This window comes from Equus quagga, chromosome 5 (genome assembly GCF_021613505.1).
Source record: "Equus quagga isolate Etosha38 chromosome 5, UCLA_HA_Equagga_1.0, whole genome shotgun sequence".
Lineage (NCBI taxonomy): Eukaryota > Metazoa > Chordata > Mammalia > Perissodactyla > Equidae > Equus > Equus quagga.
In genome coordinates this window covers 72,106,828-72,131,305 of record NC_060271.1, presented here as the reverse complement: position 1 = coordinate 72,131,305, position 24,478 = coordinate 72,106,828, and the positions used below count along the sequence as shown (strand labels likewise).

Sequence of the window (24,478 nt, the reverse complement as noted above, 5' to 3'; positions counted from 1 at the left end):
GACATGGCACCACTCATCAGGCCATGCTGAGATGGTGTCCCACATAGAACAACTAAAAGGCCCCACAACTAAAATATACAACTATGTACTGGGGGGATTTGGGGAGAAAAAGCAGAAAAAAAGAAGATTGGCAACAGTTGTTAGCTCAGGTGCCAATCTTTAAAAAAATAAAAATAATTACAGTACACACACAGATATACACACATAAGCACACAGTTTATCATTAGTAACTTCCTAACTTCTAAATTCAATGGACAATTTTAGTCTTGATCATATTTGCCCTCTTTGTAGAATTCCCTGTTGTTCTCCCTTGTGAACTATGGCCATACAATCTCCTGGATCTAGTCAAATCTCTCTGACCCTTCTTTTCTGTGTCATTTGTGGGCTCTTTCTCTGTTACACATTGAGGGTTCCCCGTGTTGTGTCTTGGGCTCACTACTCTTCTCCTTTTGTTAATTCTCCTTGGGATATCACATCCATTCTCATGGCTTCAACTCCTGCTTTTATTCTGATAATCCTAAATCTTTACAGCTGGCCCATTTTCATACACTTGTAATCAATTTCCACCACGCTTTTCCACTTAAATGAATCAAAGGCACCTAAAGCCTGCTCTTCTTCACCTGTTATCTATCTCAATTGTTCAAGGTAAGCAAATACTTTCTTAAACGGCCAATAGTAAATATTGCAAGCTTTGTGGGCCATACAGTCTATGTCTTAACTTTTCAACCCTGCCATTGCAGTGTGAAAATAGCCATGGACAGCGTGTAAATGAATAGGCCTTACTGTGTTCTAATAATTTACAAAATAGGAGGCTGACACCCAGGATATGCATGCTGATGCCTGCATTGTTGATGTTGCCCATGCTGTAAATTTGGGTTTCTGTCTTTGACTCCTTCTTCATTGTCATAGTCTGTATATCAACAAATTTTGCAGATTGACATTCTAAATGTGTCCCAATATGTGCCTTTCTCTTTATCTGTACAAACACAATCTTGTACTCTCCCCATCATTCTTTGGGGCTCTGAAGGCTTGGTAATTGCTCCCCCGTCTTTTACTTCTAGTCCTGCCAAAGCTAACTTCCCTAACTACCAGAGAAAACTTTCTAAAACCAGACAGAATTATGCCACTCTTATGTTTTAAACTCTTGATGACTCTTCATCGTTTAAAGGGGTTCACAAAGTGAAAGCTGCTCAGCATGGCATAGAAGTCTCTTCTGGACATGGCTGTTTCTCTCCTCAGCAATGATGTCTCCTATTTTTTTTTTTTTTTTTTTTTTGTCTGTGTAGGTCCTTGGAGAAACAAATGTCAAGATAGATGGGATTAGATGTGTAAGGAAGAATTGCCTGTGAAGCATAAAGTGGGAGAGAAGCAGCAGAAATATGTTGAAAGAGATTTTTGACTGCAATGTTGGTCAAACACCTGTGAAAGGAGAGCAAGGAAGAAAGAGGCCCTGGGTAGGAAGAGCCTCAGCACAGTTCTGAGAAGGTCTGGGTCAGGCCGGTGGGGAGTCCAGAGCAGGAGCAGAAGTTGCCTGTCAGAGAAGTGAAGTCCTCATTAGGCAGGAATGGCCTGACTATGCTCAGTGATTGACAGGGCTTGCCTGGGGTCAAGTGTGGCTCCTTGTTAAATTGTGGTGGATCTATAGGTGCAGTAGATAGAGACAGTCAGTTGACTATGCTCGCACAGAAGTTTCTCTTAAAGGAGAGTTGCTTGGGGCACCTCCACGGCACCATACCTGTGACTTCACACTTTACACTTCAGCTTCAATAAACCTTTTAGAATACTTTTCATACGCTGTGACATCTTTCACTTCCATGCATTTGTTCTCACTTCCTGTTCTGTCTGCATCGCCTCTTCTTGCCCCTGACTTTTCTTGGCCAACTGCTTTTCACTCTTGAAGTCTTAGCTGAGGAATAATCTCTTCCTGAAAGATTTCTTTGGTGACCTCCTACTTCCCAACTGTGTGGATTGCCATCACTCAGTCATTCCTTAACATCACTGGTGTATTTCCCAGATTACAATTGGTTGCATGATTTTGTTTTTATTTTTGATTAGACAGTGGACCTCTGGAAATAAGGGATTGTTCTGTCCATGCCCTCAGACACGCACAGTAACTGGCACCCACTTGTTGAATAGATGGCTATACTCTCGATTATCCCTTGGAAAGGCAAAGTGACCCAGATGTGAAATAAAAGACAGTATGACAGATAATACTTATGCCATTATTTTTGGTTTAGGAGAGTTTCATAGTTTTTTTAAGTAAGAAATATATGTGTATATTTTTAAAGATTGCAACCTGAGCTATCACCTGTTGCCAATCCTCTCTTTTTTTTCCTTCTTCTCCCCAAAGGCCCCCAGTACATAGCTGTATATTCTAGTTGTAGGTCCTTCTGGCTGTGCTATGTGGGATGCCACCTCAGCATGGCTTAATGAGCAGTGCTAGGTCTGTGCCCAGGATCCAAACCTGCAAAACCTTGGGCCGCTGAATTGGCATGTGTGAACTTAAACTACTGAGCCATGGGGCCAGCCCTGAAATATATTTTTATAATTATGATTTATTAGGCTCATTTCAACTGAAATCTGATTCAGTGGAAGGAACACTGGGCTTAAAGTCAAAAGAGCTCTGTTCAAATCCTGGTGTCCTCATTTCCTAGCTAAATGACCATGGGGCAATGTCTCGGGCATCATTTTCCTCTTCAGTAAGATGGAGACAGTAATTTCAAGGATGCAAACTTGTTGACCTCTCAAATTATTTGCAATGCATTCAACTTCTTGCTTTAACAGAGGACTGTCTGCTGCTTCCTATTGTATCAGAGCTTCCATCAAGCTTAACTCAATGTCCCGCGATTGTACTGAAGTTTTAGATCACATACTCCTTGTAGAGAGGATAGATGATAGGTGCGATTTAAAAGCAGTATTCTTCTAACAATTGTCTGTGTGGTGAGTACAGTTAAATGTATTATTCTGGGAAGTAGTTTTGAACTGTATGGTCTCCTGAATTATTTCAAGTTAAAATTTTTATAGAGTTCAACATTGGAAAAAATGGGAGATCAATTATGTGGGACTAGAGAGACTGTTACAGCACTGACTCGATGGCCAAATAGGATCCTAGCCTCCTGTACTTGGCAGTGAATTATTGTAGCCGCTATCTTTATGGCCATGCTTTCCAATGGCCACTCCATAAACTGTAAGATTGAAAACAATAATTTTTTAAAGTGAAGATGTTAATAAAAAATAAGAGAAGTAAAAGTCACAAAACACAAAATATTATGCAAATCAAATAAGCAGAATGAAAATAGACAAAATAAAAAGAAATTAAAGTAAGTCTTATTTAAGAAAAGAAGACAAAGATAAAGAAATGTAGGCCCACAATTTTAAAATAAACTAAAATGACAGTATATGATGGAACTAAAAGATCAAAAGGATAAAGAGATTAAATGAGCTTTAAGAATGCAAGCAAGAGACTTAGATATTTAAAATGTAAAATCTCAGTGGATTAAAATAAGTCAGTACAGTTGGAAGCTGCCTAAAATTATCTCGCAGGAGCATATCTTTGTCATAAAGGGAGAGACAGGAAGACTTGGCCTTGCTCTCTCTGGCACTGGCATGTTACCCATTTGAAATATTCCGTCAGTGACCAGGGAGGGGAGTTTTGATCCTGGACGCTGCTGCTGGTGTTCCTCTTCCGACCAGCAGAGGGCAGCCGCACAGAGAAGTGGGGCCAGGCTGAGCTGATGCAGGCAAATGAGGCGATCTGTTTGCTCCGCTGAAATGACCCTGAAGAGAACCTGCGTAGGTGTGTGTTTTTAAGTCAGTCCCAAAGAATGCAGAAGCAGATACTCCTCCCGTACTCCACTTTGCTTTTCATTCTCTGTATTTCTTGCTCAGGATTCAGCTCCAGGAGTTTGTTTTTTTCCTATTACTTTAGCAACTGTAGAATAGAAACTGTGGAAACTGTCTTTTCCTCAGGCCCTTTGGCCCCTGGCTTCATTTTTTTTCTCATTCTTTTCTCATTTCCTAAAGCTGGTTTGAGATCTGGTCAGTTCTCAGAACACCCCCCCACACACACACCCACACCCCATGCCCACTCCCATCCTCACACACACATCCCCGTTCACCCATTAAACACAACCGAAACCCACCCACTTATAGATAAACGAACACAGGCAATCCGTACCCCCATATACACACAAGCGCACAGATACCCGTGGGCACGTGGACACTGCCCTTCACCTTTATGCATCTTCTCTCCCCTGAGTGGCTTCTCCTCACCAGCCTTCCACATCCATCATTGCAGGGCTCCCCATCTCCACCACAGATATAGGTTGAAATATTGTAAATTTATTGTTTCTTTTCCAGGGAGATTTTTTTAAAGCTTTTCCCCTGTGATCTATAAATAATGAATAATTCCATTAGAAAAGTGATGAATAGTGTAACTTTTATGCAGAGTTTTTCAAGCTCAATGTTTCAGTGCATTTACTTCTCAACAGCCCCGGGCCATGTCATGTTGGATGCTCGTGCGACTGACACTGCAAATTCTCTCTTCCCACATTTCCCAAAGTGTGTTCCTTGGGTTCTCATAGATAAAGTGTGCATTTTAAAGGAGACCCTCTCTGTGCTCAAATGGGTTTGAGGAATGCTACAGTAAACTGACTCCTTTAATGCAGAACTCCCCACAGCATTTCATGTGATAATTTGCTCTGGGCCATGCAGTGTTTCCAAAACATATTTGGCCAGGGAAACTTATGTTTTCATCAAAACATTACATCTTTAAGCTCAGTGTTCCATGGAAAATAATTTAGGAAGTAATGTTCTAATGACAGTAGTACATTTTGCTCTGTGCTGCAGAGAAACTAGTTTACAACTACCCTCATTGAAGAGTTCAAATTTACCTCAGTATATTTCCATCAAATTGGTACTGCTTTATATTTTTAGTCCCAAAGAATAATAAAAATCTATCCTGGAGCCAATATATAATTCTGAAGGGTCTCCTGAAACCTCAAAGCAGAACAAATAATTTTTATTATGTTTTATGTTAATATGATTTTCTGTACAAGAGTTCTTTGAAAGTCGATAATCTTTATAAAGGAAAAAAGCCTAATTATATTTTGACCAGGTGTTTCTTTAATTAGAATATCAGTACTTAATGCATGCTACATCGTAAGTAAAATTACCATAAATGCATCAACTGAAAAGCAGTAGAAAGAAAGACGCAGCTAGAACAAGAGAGAATTCAAATGGATCCCGCTGAGAACAGTCATTGCCGATCAGCTCTTGTGCAGATGACACGTGTAGCAGGAACACCTATGCTCCCCTCTCAGCTTTCCTTTGATAATCTCACCTGTAATGATGGACTCTGCAAAGCCATCCTCTGCACTGAGGCCTCCACAGGATTTTTGGACACTGTTTGGAGGATTACTATGGCACAAGGGAGAGGGTCTGAGGGACACTATTCTGAGTTAAGTAAAAATCATCCTCTTTCTAAGATCTAAGAGAGTGCAAGTGTGAAGGTGATCTTCATGCCGAAACCTGCCACAGAATAGCTTATCTCCTATTTGCACGACTTCATGCATTTGCCCTCTAAACAAGAAGAAATTTTGATCAATGAGTAATTTCCTTGGAAACCTAAGATTCCAGGGGACTTCAGTCCTGTCTGTGTTTAGTGTGTGCTTCTTTCTTTCTAAGTCGCCCTCTGCTTGCACTCATTCCTCAGGACTGCATTGTCCTTGTTTTGGAAGGATCTGTCTGCTATGGAGACTTGCATTTGAGAAGGAATCCGAGAATCAGAGCCACTGATGCTGGGAGCACAACCGTCAACAAATACTTAGGAACTTTGGAGAGGTGGGGAAAACCTTCCTAGAGCACATACTCGGACCTATTTTTTAATCACTAAGAAGTTATTTTATATTTCACTAGACAAAAATCACATAAGTGTCTTTTATGCTCTCCCCTCTCCTTTTAGCACTAAGCACTCCAGCAGGCACAGAGTATGTACTCAGCAGTTGGCAGATTGTAAATAGTATAGCTCCGGCTCTCATTTGATTTTCTTATTATATTTGTAGATATGGTAAATTGTGTTTTCTAACCTTATGCGTACATATATATTTCTTAATTTGATGAACATTTAAGAGCAGATGAACATCAAAGAAAATGGTAATAGAATGGCAATTCACCATAAGATCCTAGAGTCGGAAGATCGTTTACTCCATCACCACTACTCTGGTCCTTGCATCTCTGTGTGCACCTTCAGTGAAGATGAGCATACTATTTCCTGCAGCAGGTCATTCCACTTGGTTAACCTTGTTAGGATGATCTTCCTTGTTTTGAGCAGAAAAAGCCATTGGGCAAAGTCAGCTTTGCCTCTCTATTTCATGCAGTTAGTTATCTAACCAACACACTTCATCAGTCTTGCCACTCCCTTGACTTACTGGGAATATTCTCCAGGTTCTGCTCCTATCCCTCTTACTACCTTTTCTATCTTCTTTTCTCATTCTCATCTTTCTACATAGTCTTGGAAATTGATATTAACTGGGTCTTCTTTGGTCTACTCTTCTTGTTCTATTTACTTTACTAGTATGCCATTCACTACCTTGTGTCCAAATACCTGCTCCTTCTACAGGCTGCTATATCTTCTGAATTCTGGATGCATATTTCTGTCTAACCCTGGTCATCTGCCCCTACATGTTTCCAGGCTCCACAGACTTAGCAGGGGCCACACTAAGCTTAAATTCTCTGTGACACCTTCCTTTTAGGAAACATCACTAATTTTCCTCTTATCTAGGCTCCTTCAGAGCATTTCATACCACTATCAGGATACTGTCAGTTAATTGTGACAACCCACACACACAGAGACGCACAGACATTATGAATCCTTTCCTAGAGCACTAGTTTTCATACAAATATTAGTTCCTAGTAGGAAGTGACCTGTACTGTCTATGCATGTTGGATGCTATTTGCCCAAGTTTCAAAAGGCATCCTGCCATGAGACTGTCTGCTTTTCATGAGGTGGATGTGATGTGTACATCGGTCACCACTAACGCATCCTGAAGTTGTTGGTTACACATTATGTTCTAGCTCTGGGGCTCTCAAATCTTCCCATGATCCCTGAAAGTGCTGCACTGAAATGTGCTTTCCTCGAAGACAGCAAACTTAAAAAAAGCCAAGCGAGTGTCACAATTTCATTTGAAAACTCTTCAATGAGATAGCCTTTGCCAAGAACACATTCTTAAAACAAGATGTGCTATTTTGTCCCTGAAGATGAGATTTAGGGCAGAATATCTTACAGAACATTGCTACTGTGTCAAGGCCTCTTTAGAATTTGTCTAAGTAACCAGTTTCTTCTCCACAGAGAAGTCCCCGCCTCCCATATTTCTGGTTTAGAAAACAGGGTGCAAAGTCAATCTTCTCTTCTCTGCTGATTTTTTCATTGTTCGGCTTTCAGAATAAGATAATCCTGGACCCCATGACGTTCAGCGAGGCCAGGTTCCGGCCGTCCCTCGAGGAGAGGCTGGAGAGCATCATCAGCGGCGCGGCGCTCATGGCCGACTCGTCCTGCACCCGCGACGACCGGCGCGAGAGGATCGTGGCCGAGTGCAACGCCGTGCGGCAGGCGCTCCAGGACCTGCTCAGCGAGTACATGAATAACGTAAGTCCTGGGCTCCCCTGCTCGCGGCTTGGGGAATGCTGGAGCACGATCTTGTGGCTCTCAGGAAAGCATGCATAGTCTGAAAAGAGGACAGGCGTTCCCCAGAGAGAGTCAGCCAGGTGAAACCGAAGGATCACTTTGGGAGAATCGGCGTCCTGATTTGGTCTCGGAATGAATTTTTAGTGTGGAAGAGATTTCTTTAGGAAAAGTTTGGCTTTTCACTTGAGTGATTTCTTGGTCATTTTAGTGTATGGCCTTTGATTTAGGTAAGATTTCAATTGGTCAAAGTTGGTGGTTGATGGAAATAACTGAGGATCACTGAAGTCCTCTTTTACAGTGAGCATTTTCAAAGCCAAGGATAGCTATAAATGCTAGTCTTCATCCCTAAGAGGCGTTAATAAGCATAGCAAGTTTTTAAATGTTTGTACATGGTTGGTTAAGGCGGAAACGTTCTAACTGCAGTGAAATTTGGAGGAACTTTATTGATCCATTGTGCAATTACAAACTCTTATAAGAGTGAGTCTTCAAGTTTTCAAATGGGTGTTGGTGGCATCTAGTGGTACTGCAGCACAGACAATAGGTGGCCACTCCCACAGTTGTAAAATGTGATGATGCTTGTGTACCTGAAAACTCTATGAAGGAGATGAAATCCATGTTCTTTGTTTTGAAAGGTACTAAATTATGTTTTATTGATTTGCTACATTTGTTCAGCTGAGGTGGTGTTGTTGATGCCCAGTGCTTGCAATCGTGAATGAGGTGGAGTTCCTCTTGTCCCGGACTCCTGGGTTTGAGAGAATTCAGCAGAAAGCAAAAAAATGTAGGTTAAGTGAGGTCTTGACATTACATGTTGAAGGAATGCCCTGGGTAGTGGTCAGGCAGGGAACAGGACACTACAGATCTGCTCACAGCTTTGGAAGCCCATGCCAGTTCCTATTAGAATACCCTGAGACAATGCTGAGGCAAAGCAGTCAACCTATGTTCTTCCCTCCAGCTGATTCTTCTTACCATTCCCATCCCTAACTGATGTGCCGCCCATGGGTCCAGCCAGGTGTCAGCATTGACAGGAACAGTGCTGCTCCTGCCAGACTCTCCAGAGAACTTTGATCTAGAAAAGAAAAAGATGTAGAATGCCCTACAAACTAAAAACCAAAATCTCTTCCCTTTCTATGACCCTTCAGATTCTTTGATTTTGGAAGACTCGCCCATTTTCAGCACACAAAGAATAAGGTGTGGCTGCCTCACATGGTACCCCGCTGCTTAGGAGGACTTCTGCTTAGGACACTGGATGGCCAACACTGTGATTTTGTCCTATGGGTGCTGTGCAAGGGAAAGCTAGAAATCTTAATTGCCGGTATCTCTCACCCTGAGTGAATCTTCTGAATAGCAGATGTGACAGAAAAGAATGCTTATAAAATCTGGGATTCTGTTTGTTTGTTTTTTTAACAGAATGGCAACAGGTTAATTAGTGGTATGCAGAATTTGGTTTTATATTAAGGCATGCTAATATTCCTGTCAATGAAGAGTTATTGACAAAGACAGAAGTAGAAACTACAGAGATCACAGTGGTGGTGAAGATCTCAATATAAATAAATCAGAAAAAAGAAGTATGTTCTTGTGACTAGAAATCACAGAATGTGATTAAAGAAGAGTTGATCAAGATGTGACATGCAATTTTCAATTTGGTGTCTAGAATCCTGTCAAGAAGTTTTTTCTTTCAGTGTAAACTCATACTGATCAGCAGAGCTGATGGATTTTTGTGTTTTATTGACTCCAGGTGCTTGTTTTTCTGTTCTCAACCTTGTGATGCAGGAATGTTTTGTATTTTTATTGAAAACTTGGTGTCTACTTTGATATGGTTATAGATAACACATAGGTGGGTATAGTGCTTAAATTTCAAAGTGTGCAAATTCTATTCACTTTGAACCATCAGGATCAAAGGCTGAAATAAAACGTCTCCTGTTGACTTTTATATAAACTGTATAAAATTTACTTGGACTTCACACTTCCTTGGTGATTTCAAGAATTAGATGCAGCTAGACCAGCTCCATAATCCCCGTCCAGTGCACTCATTTCTACTGCCATAATATCAATTTATTTTTACTTTGATATAACATGTATTAGTATAAAAAACATACACATCTATGCCTTGACTGAAAAGTCTATTGTAATTAATGGCAAACAATAACTTAGCCAATTGTGACTAGACTGTTATAAGTATTTTTAAATTTTATAAACTTTGGGAATAAAAGTAATATCAAATTATCACTCTGCCGATTTTCATCATACTGTGCTGTGCAATATCATTAGGATAAATAAGTCATTAGATTGAGGAGAAAATATTTAAATCTTGGCATAACTGACACATCTGGATTCTCAAAGTCTCCTGTTTTGTCCCTGATGAAGATTCAAATTATGATGCTCACTTGTAGGCAAAGCTGTTCTAAAATCATAGACTTGCCAAGCAGTATGGAATGGAGGGAAGTGGAGATTGGAGAGAAGAGCTGTATACTAAATGATCCGGGAAAAGCAGTCTGCGTGGGGCATGGGCCATGATTTAGCCACATGGCTTACACTGAGCTCAATAGGATGTCAGTTGTGTATCAGATATTTCCACAAAGGTATATGCAAATTAATGAATGTGTGTGTGTGATTTGAAGATGTAACAAAAATTGTATACTTGAAAGAAACTGTCGTATGGGAAGAAAGGGTTGAGTAAACAGATGCATGTGGCAAAAATGATGATCACAGAGTGTGCTAGAAAAGACTATTGAAATAGTTTTAGGAAAGACCTAGGGTGGCCTTAATTTATTTTATCAAGTTTATGATATAACCCAAAGTGAGAATATTTCCTTTAAATAGAACATCATTGTCGTACATATGTGGAGATTAATGGGTAGAGAGAGACTCTGTTTCAAAAGGATGCATGGCCTTTGGATCAGTGCCATCCGCATGGTTGTTGGAGTATTATGCTGAGGACTATAAATAGTTCCAAATTATAATGAAGACATAAACGTTTCTCTGGAACTTATAATTTTATACAACTCTTTTCTGTGGCATTAAAACTCTTTTTTCATAAAAAAAATCTTAAAAATGACCCCATGATAGAAAACATTTAAACATGGTATTTTATTGATAAGAATTTTGTGATGAATCCAAATATAGAATACTGTATTAATTCAACAAATATGTATTGTGTGTCTGGCTACTTTGTGCCAGGCACTGTTCTAGGCATCTGAGGATACAGAAGGGAGCAAAATAGACAAAATTCTCTGCTTTCATGGAGTTTACACTGTAGTTGGTGGAGACAGACAATAAATAAATAATTTAAGCAAGAGTTATCTCAGATACTGATAAGTGAAACGGGGAGATATAAAACCTGGCAGACAGGACACATGGAGTGGAGCTGTTAGTAAGGATGATGTGGAAGGGGTTCATTGAGAAGATAACATTTGGTTAAACCATTGCTTCTTAAAGACGTTTTGGAAATGAGGAAGTAAAGACCACTTGAGGTGGAAGGAGCAGCAAGGTCAAGTGCCTTGGTGTGAGAGGGTACTGGGGTGCCTGAGGATCATGTGGAGGCTCCCGTGACTGTTACAGTTCAGTGGGGAGTAGCAGGAGTTGGGGTCTGCAAGGTGACAAGGTGTCAGGTTAGTCAGGGCCTTGTGCGCCATTATTTGGAATTTGACTTTTACTTTTAAGGGAATGGAAAAGGCCAATGGAGAGTGTTGGGCAGAAAACGCCTTGACTTGGGCATTGAGGACAGGCCATAGGGAGTGCAAGGGGTGAACGAGCAGGAGGACAGATGAGGAGACCCTGGAATAATTCACGAGAGGATGGTGGCTTGGGCCAAATGGTAGAAGTAAAATGCTCAAATTCTGACATACTTTTAACAAAGTTGCTTACACAGTAACCAGTGAGAAGAATGTGTCTGTTTTGTGAAGATAAAATGGACAATGGGCAGTGTGAATGACAGTTGCAGCCTTGTCACCCTAATGTGATATCTTCATTGATGTCTTCATTTGGTTTTGGTTGCACAGAAATTCTCATTTGCTCAGATGTGCTAACAATTTGTAAATAGCTCATGTTGCAATGCCCAGATACTCTGCTAGAGAGATTGCGTTTGAAAAGGGAATTAAGTAGAAAAATTTTATTTCAAAGTTGTATCACGAAAAATTACCAAGTATGATATACATTCTAATAAACATAAAAGACTAGAAAAATATAATACTTATTCTAAGTACTAAAACTAACAGCAGAACAATAAGGAGATGCGTTAAACCATTACTTCTTTGTGCACAATTCACTGTTAGGCCTTGGAGGGAAATGTGGTGGGCAGACATGTCTGGACCTTGTGTGTCGTGGTGCTGTAAGCCTGGTTCCATTTTCTGTACATAGATCCTCTGTGTTGCTCTATATTGCTTTTTTAAAGACTAATGCAGAACTACAATTTTCTTAAACAATCATACAATTAAAGTTTAGCTGTTTGCACAATAATGACAGAGAATCTGGTGGCATGAACTAATGACTTGCAGGTCTCTGCTCTGTTAAAATATGTCAGGTTATTTTTCAACTGCATTTTATAAATAATTAGAATTATATATTTTTACAAAATGCTTGAATCCAACTTTTTCAAACCTCTCGAAGCACCTAAGTGGATCCTTGGGGATAATTTGTAAACCACTAATGTAATGCATATGTTAAAAACACATGAGGACAAATTGATGTGGGGACATGGACACATATGACAAGTGCCTGAAGGGTCATTGTCATAGCCTTTGCTATAGAATAGAATTTAATGTAAAAGGGGGTTCCTGATGGATCCTAACTGTGAGGGGTGGAATTCTGAAGTGAAATCTAAAAGGATCATTTATCATTTACTGTCCAGTTCTGGGGCCCATTACACATCAAGGCTCCAACATAGTGGTCCACAACACTATATAAGTAATATATGAAGTGATTTCCAGAGCCGGGCAAGGCTCTTAGAAGAGCGGGCTTTTACACTGTTTTTTTTTAAATGGGGCAAAAGAAATATATGTTCATTGCAAAGGATAAAAAAGAAGAAAAAACTCATTCATAATCTCATCCCCTAAAGATAATCATTGTTAATAATTTTGTATATGTCTTTCCAATGTTTTTAAACGTATATGAATGATATATTTATACACACCCAGACACACACATGTATGTTATGCCTTAAGTTTTAAAAACTGGACTCATTGTAAATGGTGTTTTGTAATCCATTTTCCTTACTTAATATATTGTGAATATGTTACCATATCAATAAACATTCTCTAACCTTATGTTTACTGGCTGCATAGCATTTTATTTATAGAAATGTGTAATAATTCATTTAGAAGCAATTCATTTTGAGGGTCTTTTTAGAGAAGAGTGTTAGAAGAGATAAGTAGGGAAGACGTCCCGTGCTGGCAGTAGAGTATTGATTTAGACCCAAAGCATGTCTGGGGAACGGAGTGAGAAGACAGTGAGGACACAGCTTTACAGCTGATATGCTTTAAGGGAATTCCTGAAAATTTTATGAAATGAAAGTCTTGTAAGTAAAGAAATTTCAGGTGCCTCTGAGGTTCTATTTAAAATTGTTTTAGGTGTGTTTATTCTGTATTTTATCAATTTTCTATATAAATTTGATTTCCATTTATCAGAATTTCTCTAAGTTGGCAATATGTAGTACTGTTGAGGGGGGTCCAGAACAACTAGGGGTCAAGTTCAATAGTTAGATTGGACCTGGGGTCACAGAGAAGTCTTGAAAGCATCTGAAAGGAGTGTTATCTGAAAGATAGCTTTGCCATAGAATTGTTATACTGCCAGATTCTCCCAAATGGGAAGATAGTAGAAAGACCATATAGTTATTATCACTTAAGAATAAGGCTAATTGTTGATTAAACATAAAATTTGTTTCCACTATTATCTAGGCCTTCTCGTTTCTCTCCTTTGTATTACTATGTAGAAGAGTGAGTAAAATTCACCAAAACCAGTTTGGCTAATTGTAAGTTTCTCTACTAAAACGTTTGGCTTAAAATAGGATAGAAAGTAATGTTTAAAAATGCTTGTGGGCCGTATATGGCCTGATGTTGCCTACACCTCCCCATATGGCCCTCCATTTTAAGGGGAAATGAAGAGTTGTCATGGTGGGAATGGCAGCTGCATTCAAGAGAAAGGGTATCCTAAAGTCCCAAATTTCTTTCCTGTAGTGAGAAGGTTTTCCTTACCTTTTTCTCATTTGGAACTTTTCTTCTCCGCCTTTCTACTCTCTGTCTTCAAATATGTTCAGTTCCCTCATCTCTGTTAATTTTGAGCTTTAAATTAGTCTGTGCAATTATGTTTCTCATACAAAACCTTTGCTTCCATGAAGAAACAGTTTTTAAATTCCTTTTTAGTCGATATTTCTTGCTCAGATATTTAAAGAGTGTACAATTAATTTACCAACCCTTTCTCAGAGATCTAAAACTGTTCTTTGAATCTACTCTTCCAACAAAATATAATTGGGGTGAGAAGTCTTTTGAATGGTGCATAAGACTTCTGTCCTTGAATTAATGTATTTGCAATCCTGTTTTCCTGCATTTCCGGGCAGTTTTCAGCGTGACTCCTAGAAGTACCCCAGGACTAGTACAGGGTGATGCAAAATTCTATCTTTTTCTTTCCTTCCTTCTTCTTATATTATTATCATATTCCTTTTCTATCAGTGTCCATCTGTGTTTGCTGTAATGGAATCTCAGAAAGCCAAAGAAGTATTGTTGAGGGGTGTGCTGGTCGGCATGACGCAGGGATAGGTGGTGGGAGAATGTCTAGCCTTTCAGGTGGGACATATTCCCTGTGAGGAATAATGAAGATGAGAGTGTGCCAGAATCAACCATCCCACAGAGCACGAGAGTGTTCTGGGAGGTGCCAGGAGGACATCCACACTGGCAGGTGGTTGGTTGGCATTAGGGTGATCTGGACACAGTATGTGCTGTAGCTATGGAGTACAGGTGTAGGTGACATCCAGTCCCTGTGGGAACATGACATGTCTCCTTGGTCTTAAAGGACCCAAGATGTAGGACAATTATCCTGGTATCAGGGACTTAGGCCCTTTGAAAAGTACAGCATGCCGTACATATGGCTACTATTACTTATTATCAGTTCATGACATACAATTAAATGACTTACTCACAGGATCCCAGGACAGATGGTTCTAACTGGATTTGTTTGTCTTGGATCATCAAAGTCAATTCTCACTGCAGTCTCACACACCATCTCCTTGGCCAGGAAAGGTCCTTCCTACATGAAACCTTCCCCTGTTCCCCACCATGGACAATTTAGCAGAGTTTACGAGCCTATGCTTTGTAGTCATCTATACCCATGTGCAAATCCCAGTTTTATCACTTGTAAATGACATGACCTTAGGCATGTGGAGAGACTCTCTGAGCCTCAACAATCTCAGCTGTAAGAGGATCGTAGAAGTTACTTTATAGGAGTATTCAGAGATCAAAGGAGACAGTGGCGGCCAGAAAGCTCAGTGTCAAAGAACAGTCATGTTTGTTTCCTTGTTCTTCCTAACACTCTCATTTCCCTCTTCTATTTTATTAATCTTAAATAAAATCCCTATGATGTCAAATTCCTTGAGGTCTTTTTGGAGATAAGGAGTATAGGTAGATAAATAAAGGAAAACATCATTGGGCGTGTCCGAATTTGGGCTGGTACTCCTCTGTTGGTCCCTGATTGGTCAGAGATGTGTCTGGCTATGTGGCCCTACCTAGAGGAATAGTGTCAACACCACCATTGCCAAGGCCAAGAAACAAATAAATGAGAACCTTTATAAAGTGAACTGATATTTGGAAAACTTGGGGAAAATGACAGAGACTGGCAGTCCTAGGAAACCAGAAGGGTGACAATAGGAGGACCACGCCTCTAAGCTGTTAGAGTTTGGATGCCCTGAAGCTTGTCTGAGTTAGTAGATGAGGTGCCTTCCTTCTCCTGGTCCATTAGGTTTCTGAGAGAGAAAGGCCAGGGTTTCCCTTTGAACATAGAGATAGCTCCAGTTCCTGTGGATCAGGGAGATGGAGTAAAATTCTAAGAGTGTAAGCATGGGAAAAATTATTAATACATTGTGCTAATGTGGCCCTTTTCTATAGCTCCAAAATGTGATTCTGTAAGTCTTGGGTCTTAGGGTTAGAATTTGAGTTAGTGGTTAGAGGTCAGAAGCTGTTGTGTGTTTTTATGGAACTCAGATTTTCTTGGAAAGGTTTGGAGTAGTCACCCAGGGCATGGACTTTAGAAGCTTGGCCAATACCCTGGCAGGCTGAGAGATCTGCTTAGGGCATTTCCTTCCATTGGGATCTCCTAAAAGTTGGTTAGGATACAGCACTAATCTTATTACCTATTGTTGGGATATACCCAATCAGCAATGATGAGACCCACCAGCTGGCAATCTCTTGAGCAGGAAGATTTTGGGAAAACAGCTTTGTCATCAAAATAAGGCTCCTAGTCTTAGCTCTGCAATGAATTAAATCTGAGCAATGAAGGTCACAATAACTCCAGAGCTCATGGGTGACTCCTCTATGGAGGCAAAATGGTACTGAGCAATTGATACCTTCCCCCCACCCTTCCCGGCCCCCATTCCCCTTCCCTCTCTGCCTTCTTCCCTCCTTATTCCTTCTAATAACTGTATGCCTGGGACGATTTTTAAAAATTCTTTTCAATGCATAGATGAATTCACAGGAATGTAAGGGAGTTGCTCAGAGACAAGAAATGACAAGAAACCAGTAAACTAGAGACAGGTCAGGTCTGCAGATTCCTCCTGGCCTAGACTTGGGTTTTAAATGGGACAATGTGTAAGGAACAGGAGGCAAAGTCTATGACCCAGCAGGATGGCCAGTCAGATTAGAAACCTCAGAATAAAGCCTGGATTCTCAGACGATAACACTATTAGGGCATAGTCTAAAAACATAAAACTTCCCTACAGAGAGAAACTATGGGAATGCGTGCTGTTGTGGCCTTTAAAGAGCAGTAAAGAAAAGAATCCCTCCCATGCCACCAAGAATTTATAACCACAATCTCGTAATCACTCAGTTTTGGGGTCAGAATCTATATTTTAGAGTAACATAAAATTTAACCAAAATTTCATTTAAAGGCATTCTGAGTGCGGGTTGTAAGGTACCTGGCAGAAGCTAATACCAACCCTCTCTAGAGGAAGACACTTTAAACCCAGGCCTTAAAGAATTTCTACAGATGGTTACAAGGAACAGAAGTTGGCATTCCAGAATCACTAAAAACAAAATGAAATGAGCCACCATGAATGAAAGGTGGCCAAAGTAACCAATTAGAGATCAAATCTACAAAGACTGAAGGTTTGAAATTACTTGATACAGATTATAAATTATCTTTAAAGAAATTGAAAGGAGCATTGGAAATGTGATGAAGGAACAAGAGACTGTCAGAATTGACTGGGCAGTCTTAGAAGGCAGGACTGGGAGTTGTGAGCTGGAGGAATATGGGCTTAATTAAAGGAGTGGGACAGGAGGTTCCTGGTTGCAACAAGCCTGGGATAATGGGAAGAAAGAGACATGGTATTTGAGGCTGTTCAGAGTGGTACTGCTGATAACTTCTTGAGCAGGAGCTTGTTATCTTCTGGAGCAGCTCCTTGGTTGGATATTAGTCACCTTATCCAAGGTGAACTTCTATAAGGAACTCTTCCTGGTGATAGATAGAAAAAAAAAATCTATCAAATGAAACAACAAATGAAAATAAAAATTTGCTTTTATAGCAAAATTAAGTCCCATGCTTAGAATTCTAGCAAGCCTCTTTCCTTATCAAACATACCTCTTTCCTGTGTCCTTGAAAGTTGGTTCCGAATCATACAAGGTCAATCAATATGATGAGGAAGAGCAAGTAACATTATGAGACAGGAAGGGGCTGTCTTTGACTTAGTCACGAGCAGAGATTGTTGACAGAGTTGACTGCCGAGTCATCAGATGTGGCTGTCCTAGTTAAGACAGCCTGGACAGCACAATCCATCAATTGATCTTCTTGGGAGAACCTTTCTGGTATTTCAAGGAAGATCTCACAAAGCTGTCAGCAAGAGCAGCAGACAGTACTCTACCACCAAACCCATGAGCCTGGATAAACTTTTCCTTTGTGTTTCCAAAGGATGTGGGAAGCCCAGAACTCTGGAGTTCTTGTTCCTGAATAGGTTGTTCCAAAGATAAGCTCAAAAGGGCCTCCTTGCTTGGGTCTTATACTGCCTTGAGCCCATCTTGAAAAGTTTCTCTCAATTCATTTAGGACATTGTTACACTCTAAGAACTAAATGTTTCACTGGTGGCATCACCTCCCTATGCTTCAGACACACCAGGATTTTGCTGCTTCAGTGACTTTGTACTTACCATCCTTCTGACAGGAATGTTCTTTCTCAAACTTTGCTTGGATGGCTCCTTCTCTCTCAAGTTACAGCTTGAATATATTACTCTTAATCATATCATTATATTACTTTCTGTTACTGCACCTGCCAATCTCCAAAATTGTATCATCTCTTTGTGTTGTTACTGTCTGCTCCCTGCCTGGAATTTCAGCTCTCATGAGAGGGGTGTTGTCTTGTTCACAATCCCTAGGCTCTAGAGTACCTAGCCTGGGACGGTAAATAAATACTTTTGGAATGAATAAATGAGTTCCCTTTCATCATTCTCTTCTCCTAATAATAATAATAATAAGAAGAAGAAGAAGACGAAGAAGAAAGAGGAAGAAACATAACCCGTATGTTTTGAGTCTCTTGAGTCCCATGTTTTGGAATAAAACGATTCATCTTTTTCTTTGCTCTACTACCTAGGTAAAACTGTAAGTAAATTAGCTAAGGTGAACTATGCTTGGCTCACTTTGAAGTGCCCAGATATTTCCCTATATTTAAAGCTATATTTAAGGCCCTGGCAGAGGCTCTCATGAATGCTTTCTAGAAAAGCCTAAAATGATCCTTGTAACTATTAGTAGAAAGAGATATGATACGAAGCATGTCAGTTGCTTGCTTTTCTGTTCAAAGGGCTCCACCAAGCAGCACACTCTTAATGCTGCCATTTTAAGGTTTCCTCCAAGGTGACCTGTTTGGGCATGAGTTATTAGGGCTGTATGTAAGGGGCTGGGAGGAGCTGGGCCATTTTCAGTTCTGTAGAATTCTTCAGGTTGGACTAGTAACTTTGGAAATTACTTAACTCGTCAATCCCTAAAAGGCACAAAAGAGTTTGTCTATGTACCTAAGAGAAATCAACAAAAGAAAAGAGTCACAAGTCAGCAGTTGAAAATTAGACACTCTGTCTCAAGAAGCCCAGCCCAAACTAGAGTCACAGTTTCTACCTGATTGAGGGAGCTGATAATCTCTAGGTTTAGCAACTACCCCCAGTGACTTCTGTGAGCAGGCAGGTTAGGGAACCCCTGATATAAGAAGTCAGTGGATCAATTCAAGAGTTGATTTAATACAGCATTAGTTTAAAATGGGTTTTCTTCTTGTGAGTGAGGATAAATACTTTTGTAAGAAAGCATCAAGTGAAATATCTCCTGGGAAGTCTTATTGAGCTGTATATTACTCAGCCTGAACATTCGGGATTTCAGAAGAGACCTGTGAAGCTGGATGGCTAATCTCTTCTTTGAATTCTTTAGAAATAGACAAGCAAGTCTAAACCAGTGTCCCACCCTGTGAGCTATTAAGCGAAGGGTAGCTGTTTTTTTTCAAAACTATCTATTCCCCTATTTGTAAAAAGACAATTTATCATCCTTGGAAGGACTCTGCTCTCCGTAAGTGCCAGACTAAAATATCCATTCTCACAGATTATTCAAAATCCTCTTTCTTAACAGCTTAATTGCTGACTTCAGTTTCTACTAACTCTGCAGGTTGGGCTGCAGCTGACAGATTCACAGCATCAACCCAGAGCTGTGCTTTTGCCAGTTCACACCTTGAATTGAGCTTTTGTTCTGGGTTCTTTCGGTGACTCTTCTAGATTACTGTTTCCAAGAGGAAGCAACATTTTGCCTGACTGCCCTTGGCATTCTTAAAAGTATCTATTTATCAGAACCACATAGGAGATTTTGAAAAACTCATATTCCAGGGCCCTACCAGTTCTAAAACAGCAGACTCTCCAGGGATGGAGCTTCAGAATCTGTAGATTAGTGAGTTTACCGGGGAATTCTCATGCCTGCAGGCCTGTACCAGCCTTGGACTAGGCCTGCGTTGGGCAATCACCCAGTTTAATCAACATCATTAGATTCAGAGACAGCTAGCATAATTTTCCTTTTCCTCAGTTTTCTCAATAACATTTTCAAAGTGTTATTTATTATTATTTATCTTCACCCTCCAAACCATCCTCTCCCAGCCCCTGCCATGGAGCCAGTGGACACCTTTGCATATCTTTCCTCTCTTCCCCTTAAAAGTGCCACAAGAACACAACATTGGCATTTTATGTGAATTTCATCTCAGTAAAAAAAAAAGAGACAACATTGGCCTTTTTATTATTCAGTGTGCACACTTGCTAGTTAGGAAGAATCAGTTAAGTGGGCTGCAGTCGGGTGGCTAATTTCACACTTTTGATCCCTGCCAAATAGACACACAAATCCTTTGGGACAGGTGGTTTTCTCTGTATCCATGGGACATTTACAAATTTCAAACATCTCTGAACTTCATCTTATCATAGATATTGCATCGTTTTTTGCCGTTGGCCTAATTTTCTGCTTCTTAGGTCTTCTGTTAGCGCCCTGTCCTTCATCTATTAGTTTTTTCCCTCACCATTTGTAAAACCTATAAAAACATATCCCTAACTTACTTTTATTTTTTAAAAATTTTTTTTCAGGATTCTTGAGGGATCACCATACATTTTCCTAAAACCCCTGTTTTCTGATTGCAGGCCATTTAGATGAAAATGAGCAAGAAGACATCTGCAGAATATCAAATTGCTAATGACATTTTTAAGATAACAGAGAGAGAACTGAAACTGGATTTCAGATCTTCTGCTTTCTTTATTGCCACTCTTTGCTTTTTTCTATTACTTCATGTTTTATATTTTAATGGATTTAGGCATAACATTGGATTTTTGATATTCATTTTTTTCTCCATTTAAAGCCCTATGCCATACATTACTCATTTTTTCTGTAATATGTCTTTTGCTCTCTCAGCGTTAGTTAGATGGCAGACTCTGGAGAAATCTTCCTTTTGCAAGCATCCATAGATCCTAGCAGTACCCTGTCAAAACCCCAGGTAGAAAGCAGAGGACAGCAGCCTTGTGGGATGGCCACCAGAATTCCTCACAGAGGGACAAAAAAGAACCTTTGTTGGCAGGATCAGGGTGTAAATGGAGCAGAAGATTGAATCGGATTTTTTTTAAACAGTGCAGACTTTCGTGGCTTCAGTCTCTAGGTGGAGGCTGTGCACCTTGTGGGAGACAACAGTAGAAGCAGTAACCATAAGAACCAGCACTGCTATGTCAATTTTCCCATAATTACCCTGCTGTTCTGTGCAGTGCCTCTGCTCTCCACTCGACTAGCCATGTCTGTCCAAAGACCTGCCTATTCCTCTTTTCTCAAAATAAACCTCCTGCTGCCTGCAGCTTGGTTAGGAAGGAGAATCTGAGGGTCTAACTGCTTTTTAAATGGAGTTTCAAGCAATCATCTTGTTTGTAACCTCACCTTTCCTCCAGAAGAAACCGATGCCTCACATTCCTGCATCTTTAAGAGTTTTGAGTGTGAATTGGGTTGTTCTGAGCCTTCCCCCAAGCTGGTTTAGGATTCAGCTTTCTCAGACCTGCTAAATGAGTTAGCACACCTCTCTCTGATAGCTGCTTTCAAAATATTGCTGCTGCTATTTTCTCCTGTTATCTTTGTCCTTAAGGATTGATGCCTTTAAAAGAAAGGCTTTATGGTCATTTTAATGAGGTTTCAGAGAAAACCAGTGAAAAATGTGTGTGTTAAATCTGCCATCTTCAGCCACACCTTACTCTTACTTTAAGTAAGATTACACGTTCCTTCTATACCTATGTCCAGGGTCCATGTTCTTTTGTACCCTAACTTGACCAAGGAGATGAATAGAGCTAAGATGGTCAAAGCACATTTTCAAAGTGAGCTGAGAGTTTTGGATAAAAGTAGAAGTGAAGCATAATGTGTTGGAATAAAGCTTAGATGGGGGAATCCATTTTATCTAGGCACTCTCGTATTTCAATGACCATGCTGTTCCTGACGAAAGCATTATAGATACTGATTCCAATTTAGACCTTGACGAAAGTGTGGTTGTGAATACCTGCCGTTGTTGTTTATGTAGGGTATGGTAGAAGCAGAGCATTTCTTACATGATCATAAAGAATTCTTAAGGAACTTTAATTGTTTCTAACTCTACTTGATGCTATATTCTGCCTAGTTAGTGACTGAGACCAGTTGCACTAATGATAGCATAATATGATTCATGGCATCATGTTAATGAAGAATTAAGACCAATCTTATTATCTCAACCATTTCTTTAGAATTTGATAATTTTAAATGTTTCTCGAAACATATTTAGAGCCACAAGCTTTATTCACTGAAGTATCTTTTTAAATGGAGTAGTCTCATAAATTTCTTTCTAAAAGTTACTTTAAAATTTCTTTCTAAAGCTTACTTTAAGTCAGTTAAGTGTATTTTTTGTATTATTAGCTTTTTTGCCCCATCTTAGAACTTTCATTAGTTAAATCGTCCAATGATTCAATCATTCATATTCTTATACGAAATTCATATCCAACTGCCAAAGACAGTGTAAGAGAAAGAGATATAGGGTATTTAACATTCCAGATAGTCATTAGGGAAGTTCCTGCAATGTATCCCTAATATATTGTGATTATTAACATGGCATCTGATTAAATTTGCCCTACAAAGTAAATACATCCACCAAATGATTCTCACTAAACCAAAGATTGTTTACTAGGAAATCATATATAGTTTGACACATGTCTATGTGTTTAAAGGATAAGGAAAAACAAAAACTACTTAGTTACTTATTTGGTTTATTATTTTTGAGACTGTATTTCCTGGAGCCCTAGATGCTTCAGGGTCCCCAGTGGCTGAGGAGGTGACAGGAATGATTGTGACTCAGTTACTTACCTCCAATCTGCCCACCTGCCTACCTACTTCTTCCCGAGCAGCCCTGATACTAACTGAATTGAGTATTTGGTTTTCATATAAAATTTCATTCGGAAAAAGTAGATCCTGTTAGTAAAACAGATGTTGAAAAATAATGATGTACCTTATTTATATCCTTAAGACTTTTGTCTGAAGTAACCAGATAATTGACAGGAAGGTTAATTGTAGGGCATGAATTAATTAGGTATCTGACCAGTCTGTGATTGTACTCATGGATCTGAAGATTATGATAAAATATAGAAGCCTAGCTCTTTGCAGATAAGCCAGCCTGTCCTGAAAGATCCAGATGATTTGGAGCTTTTCATCACATTCTGTCTATCAGTTTTTGTTAGCTGTATGAAATCTATCCAAACAAGTGAGAATGGGTTGCCGCCTCTCTGTCTCCATCCTGAGTTTCTCAGCAGCCCCTGGTCCGATCCACCACCCATGGAGGTTCCCTCCTCATTCACCACAGACTATGCTATGCCCTTTAGGCTAAGAACAGCATGTGAATTACAAGGTGTGATACCAAAATTCTTGGCATTTATGATTTTCTTTAGGAATTGTCATGATTTTCAGTTTTTAGAATAGCATAAACATAATATTTGCAGCAGAATTAAGTTAGAATGATTTAAAACATCTCCATAAAACGTTTCTTTTTCTTTATAGTGTATCATTTGCTTCCCTGATATCTACAGATGAATTGGAGGCCTTTTCTCAAACTGTAATGGTAAATTGAATTATACCAATTCAGTTTAGCAGAACTAATGTTTACTCACTTGCTGGGTAAATCAATCTCTTCATTTTCTTTATCACAAAAAGGAAAATAATAATTAATAAACTTGATAGTGTTTTAAATTCATATGAAGTTATTACAGTAGTAGAAATATTTGCTGTCAGGCTATTCACTGGCAAGGGTAAGTGAAACTTTATTTCTTTAAAAGTGAAATGTAGAATTGAGCACATGAAAATGGAAAGAAATTAAGAATTTATTGAGTATCTGTTATGGTTTCAGAGTTGTTCCAGGATACTATAGAATCGTGTGCAGTAGAACTAGTGACTTATTTTGGAGCTCCTTAGTGTTCTAAGGCTGTGAAGTCCCTTCAACAAGAATAAAAAATAGATAGCAAGATAGAAATAGGTAGATATAAATCAGGTTTGAAGAGAGACAGCTGAGTGGAGGTACTGAATTATTCATGGCAGAGGTAGCACTTGCACTGTTTGGAAGGTGTGTAGGAATAAGACAAGTCCGAGATGGAGAGGGTGCTCTCGGTGTGAGGAATGACAGAAGGTGAAATTCATTATGGGAATGTGTATGGTACACTCTGAGCTTGGTGAATAGGCCAGCTTGATCAAAGATAAAAGGCCAAAAAAGTTTGCAAGTGAAGGGTGAGCTTAGATATCAGAGGACTAGAATTCCAGATTAAGAAATGCGTGCTTTATTTTGGTAGACAGTTGTTTGTTGAAAGATGGTTTGTTTTGTTTTGATTTTAATATGGGAGTGCTATCAGGGAACCTCTGCAGTGTTTGGGAACTGCCACCCTGTCTACAGAGCAGAGTGGCTTCTGAGAGTGTGCACTAGAGGTTGGATGTGTGGGGACATGGTAGTGGGCTCTTAGGAAAGTCCAGACAGAAAATGACAGAGTCGGAACTAGGGAGAAACAGCACAAATGAAAAGGAGAAAAACAGATTCAGGAAGAAGGATTAGAAGTAACTTGAT

The 24,478-nt window shown here is 39.6% G+C and overlaps 1 protein-coding gene across 1 annotated transcript in view; it reads left to right on the top strand.

Moving 5' to 3' along the window:
• The window catches only part of CTNNA2 (catenin alpha 2), a 962,660-nt gene that overhangs the window by 283,619 nt on the left and 654,563 nt on the right, over positions 1-24,478 (top strand). Inside the window, exon 6 of the mRNA XM_046662353.1 lies at positions 7,442-7,645. Coding sequence (XP_046518309.1) covers positions 7,442-7,645 — 204 coding nt within the window. The remainder of the gene's footprint in view (positions 1-7,441; positions 7,646-24,478) is intronic.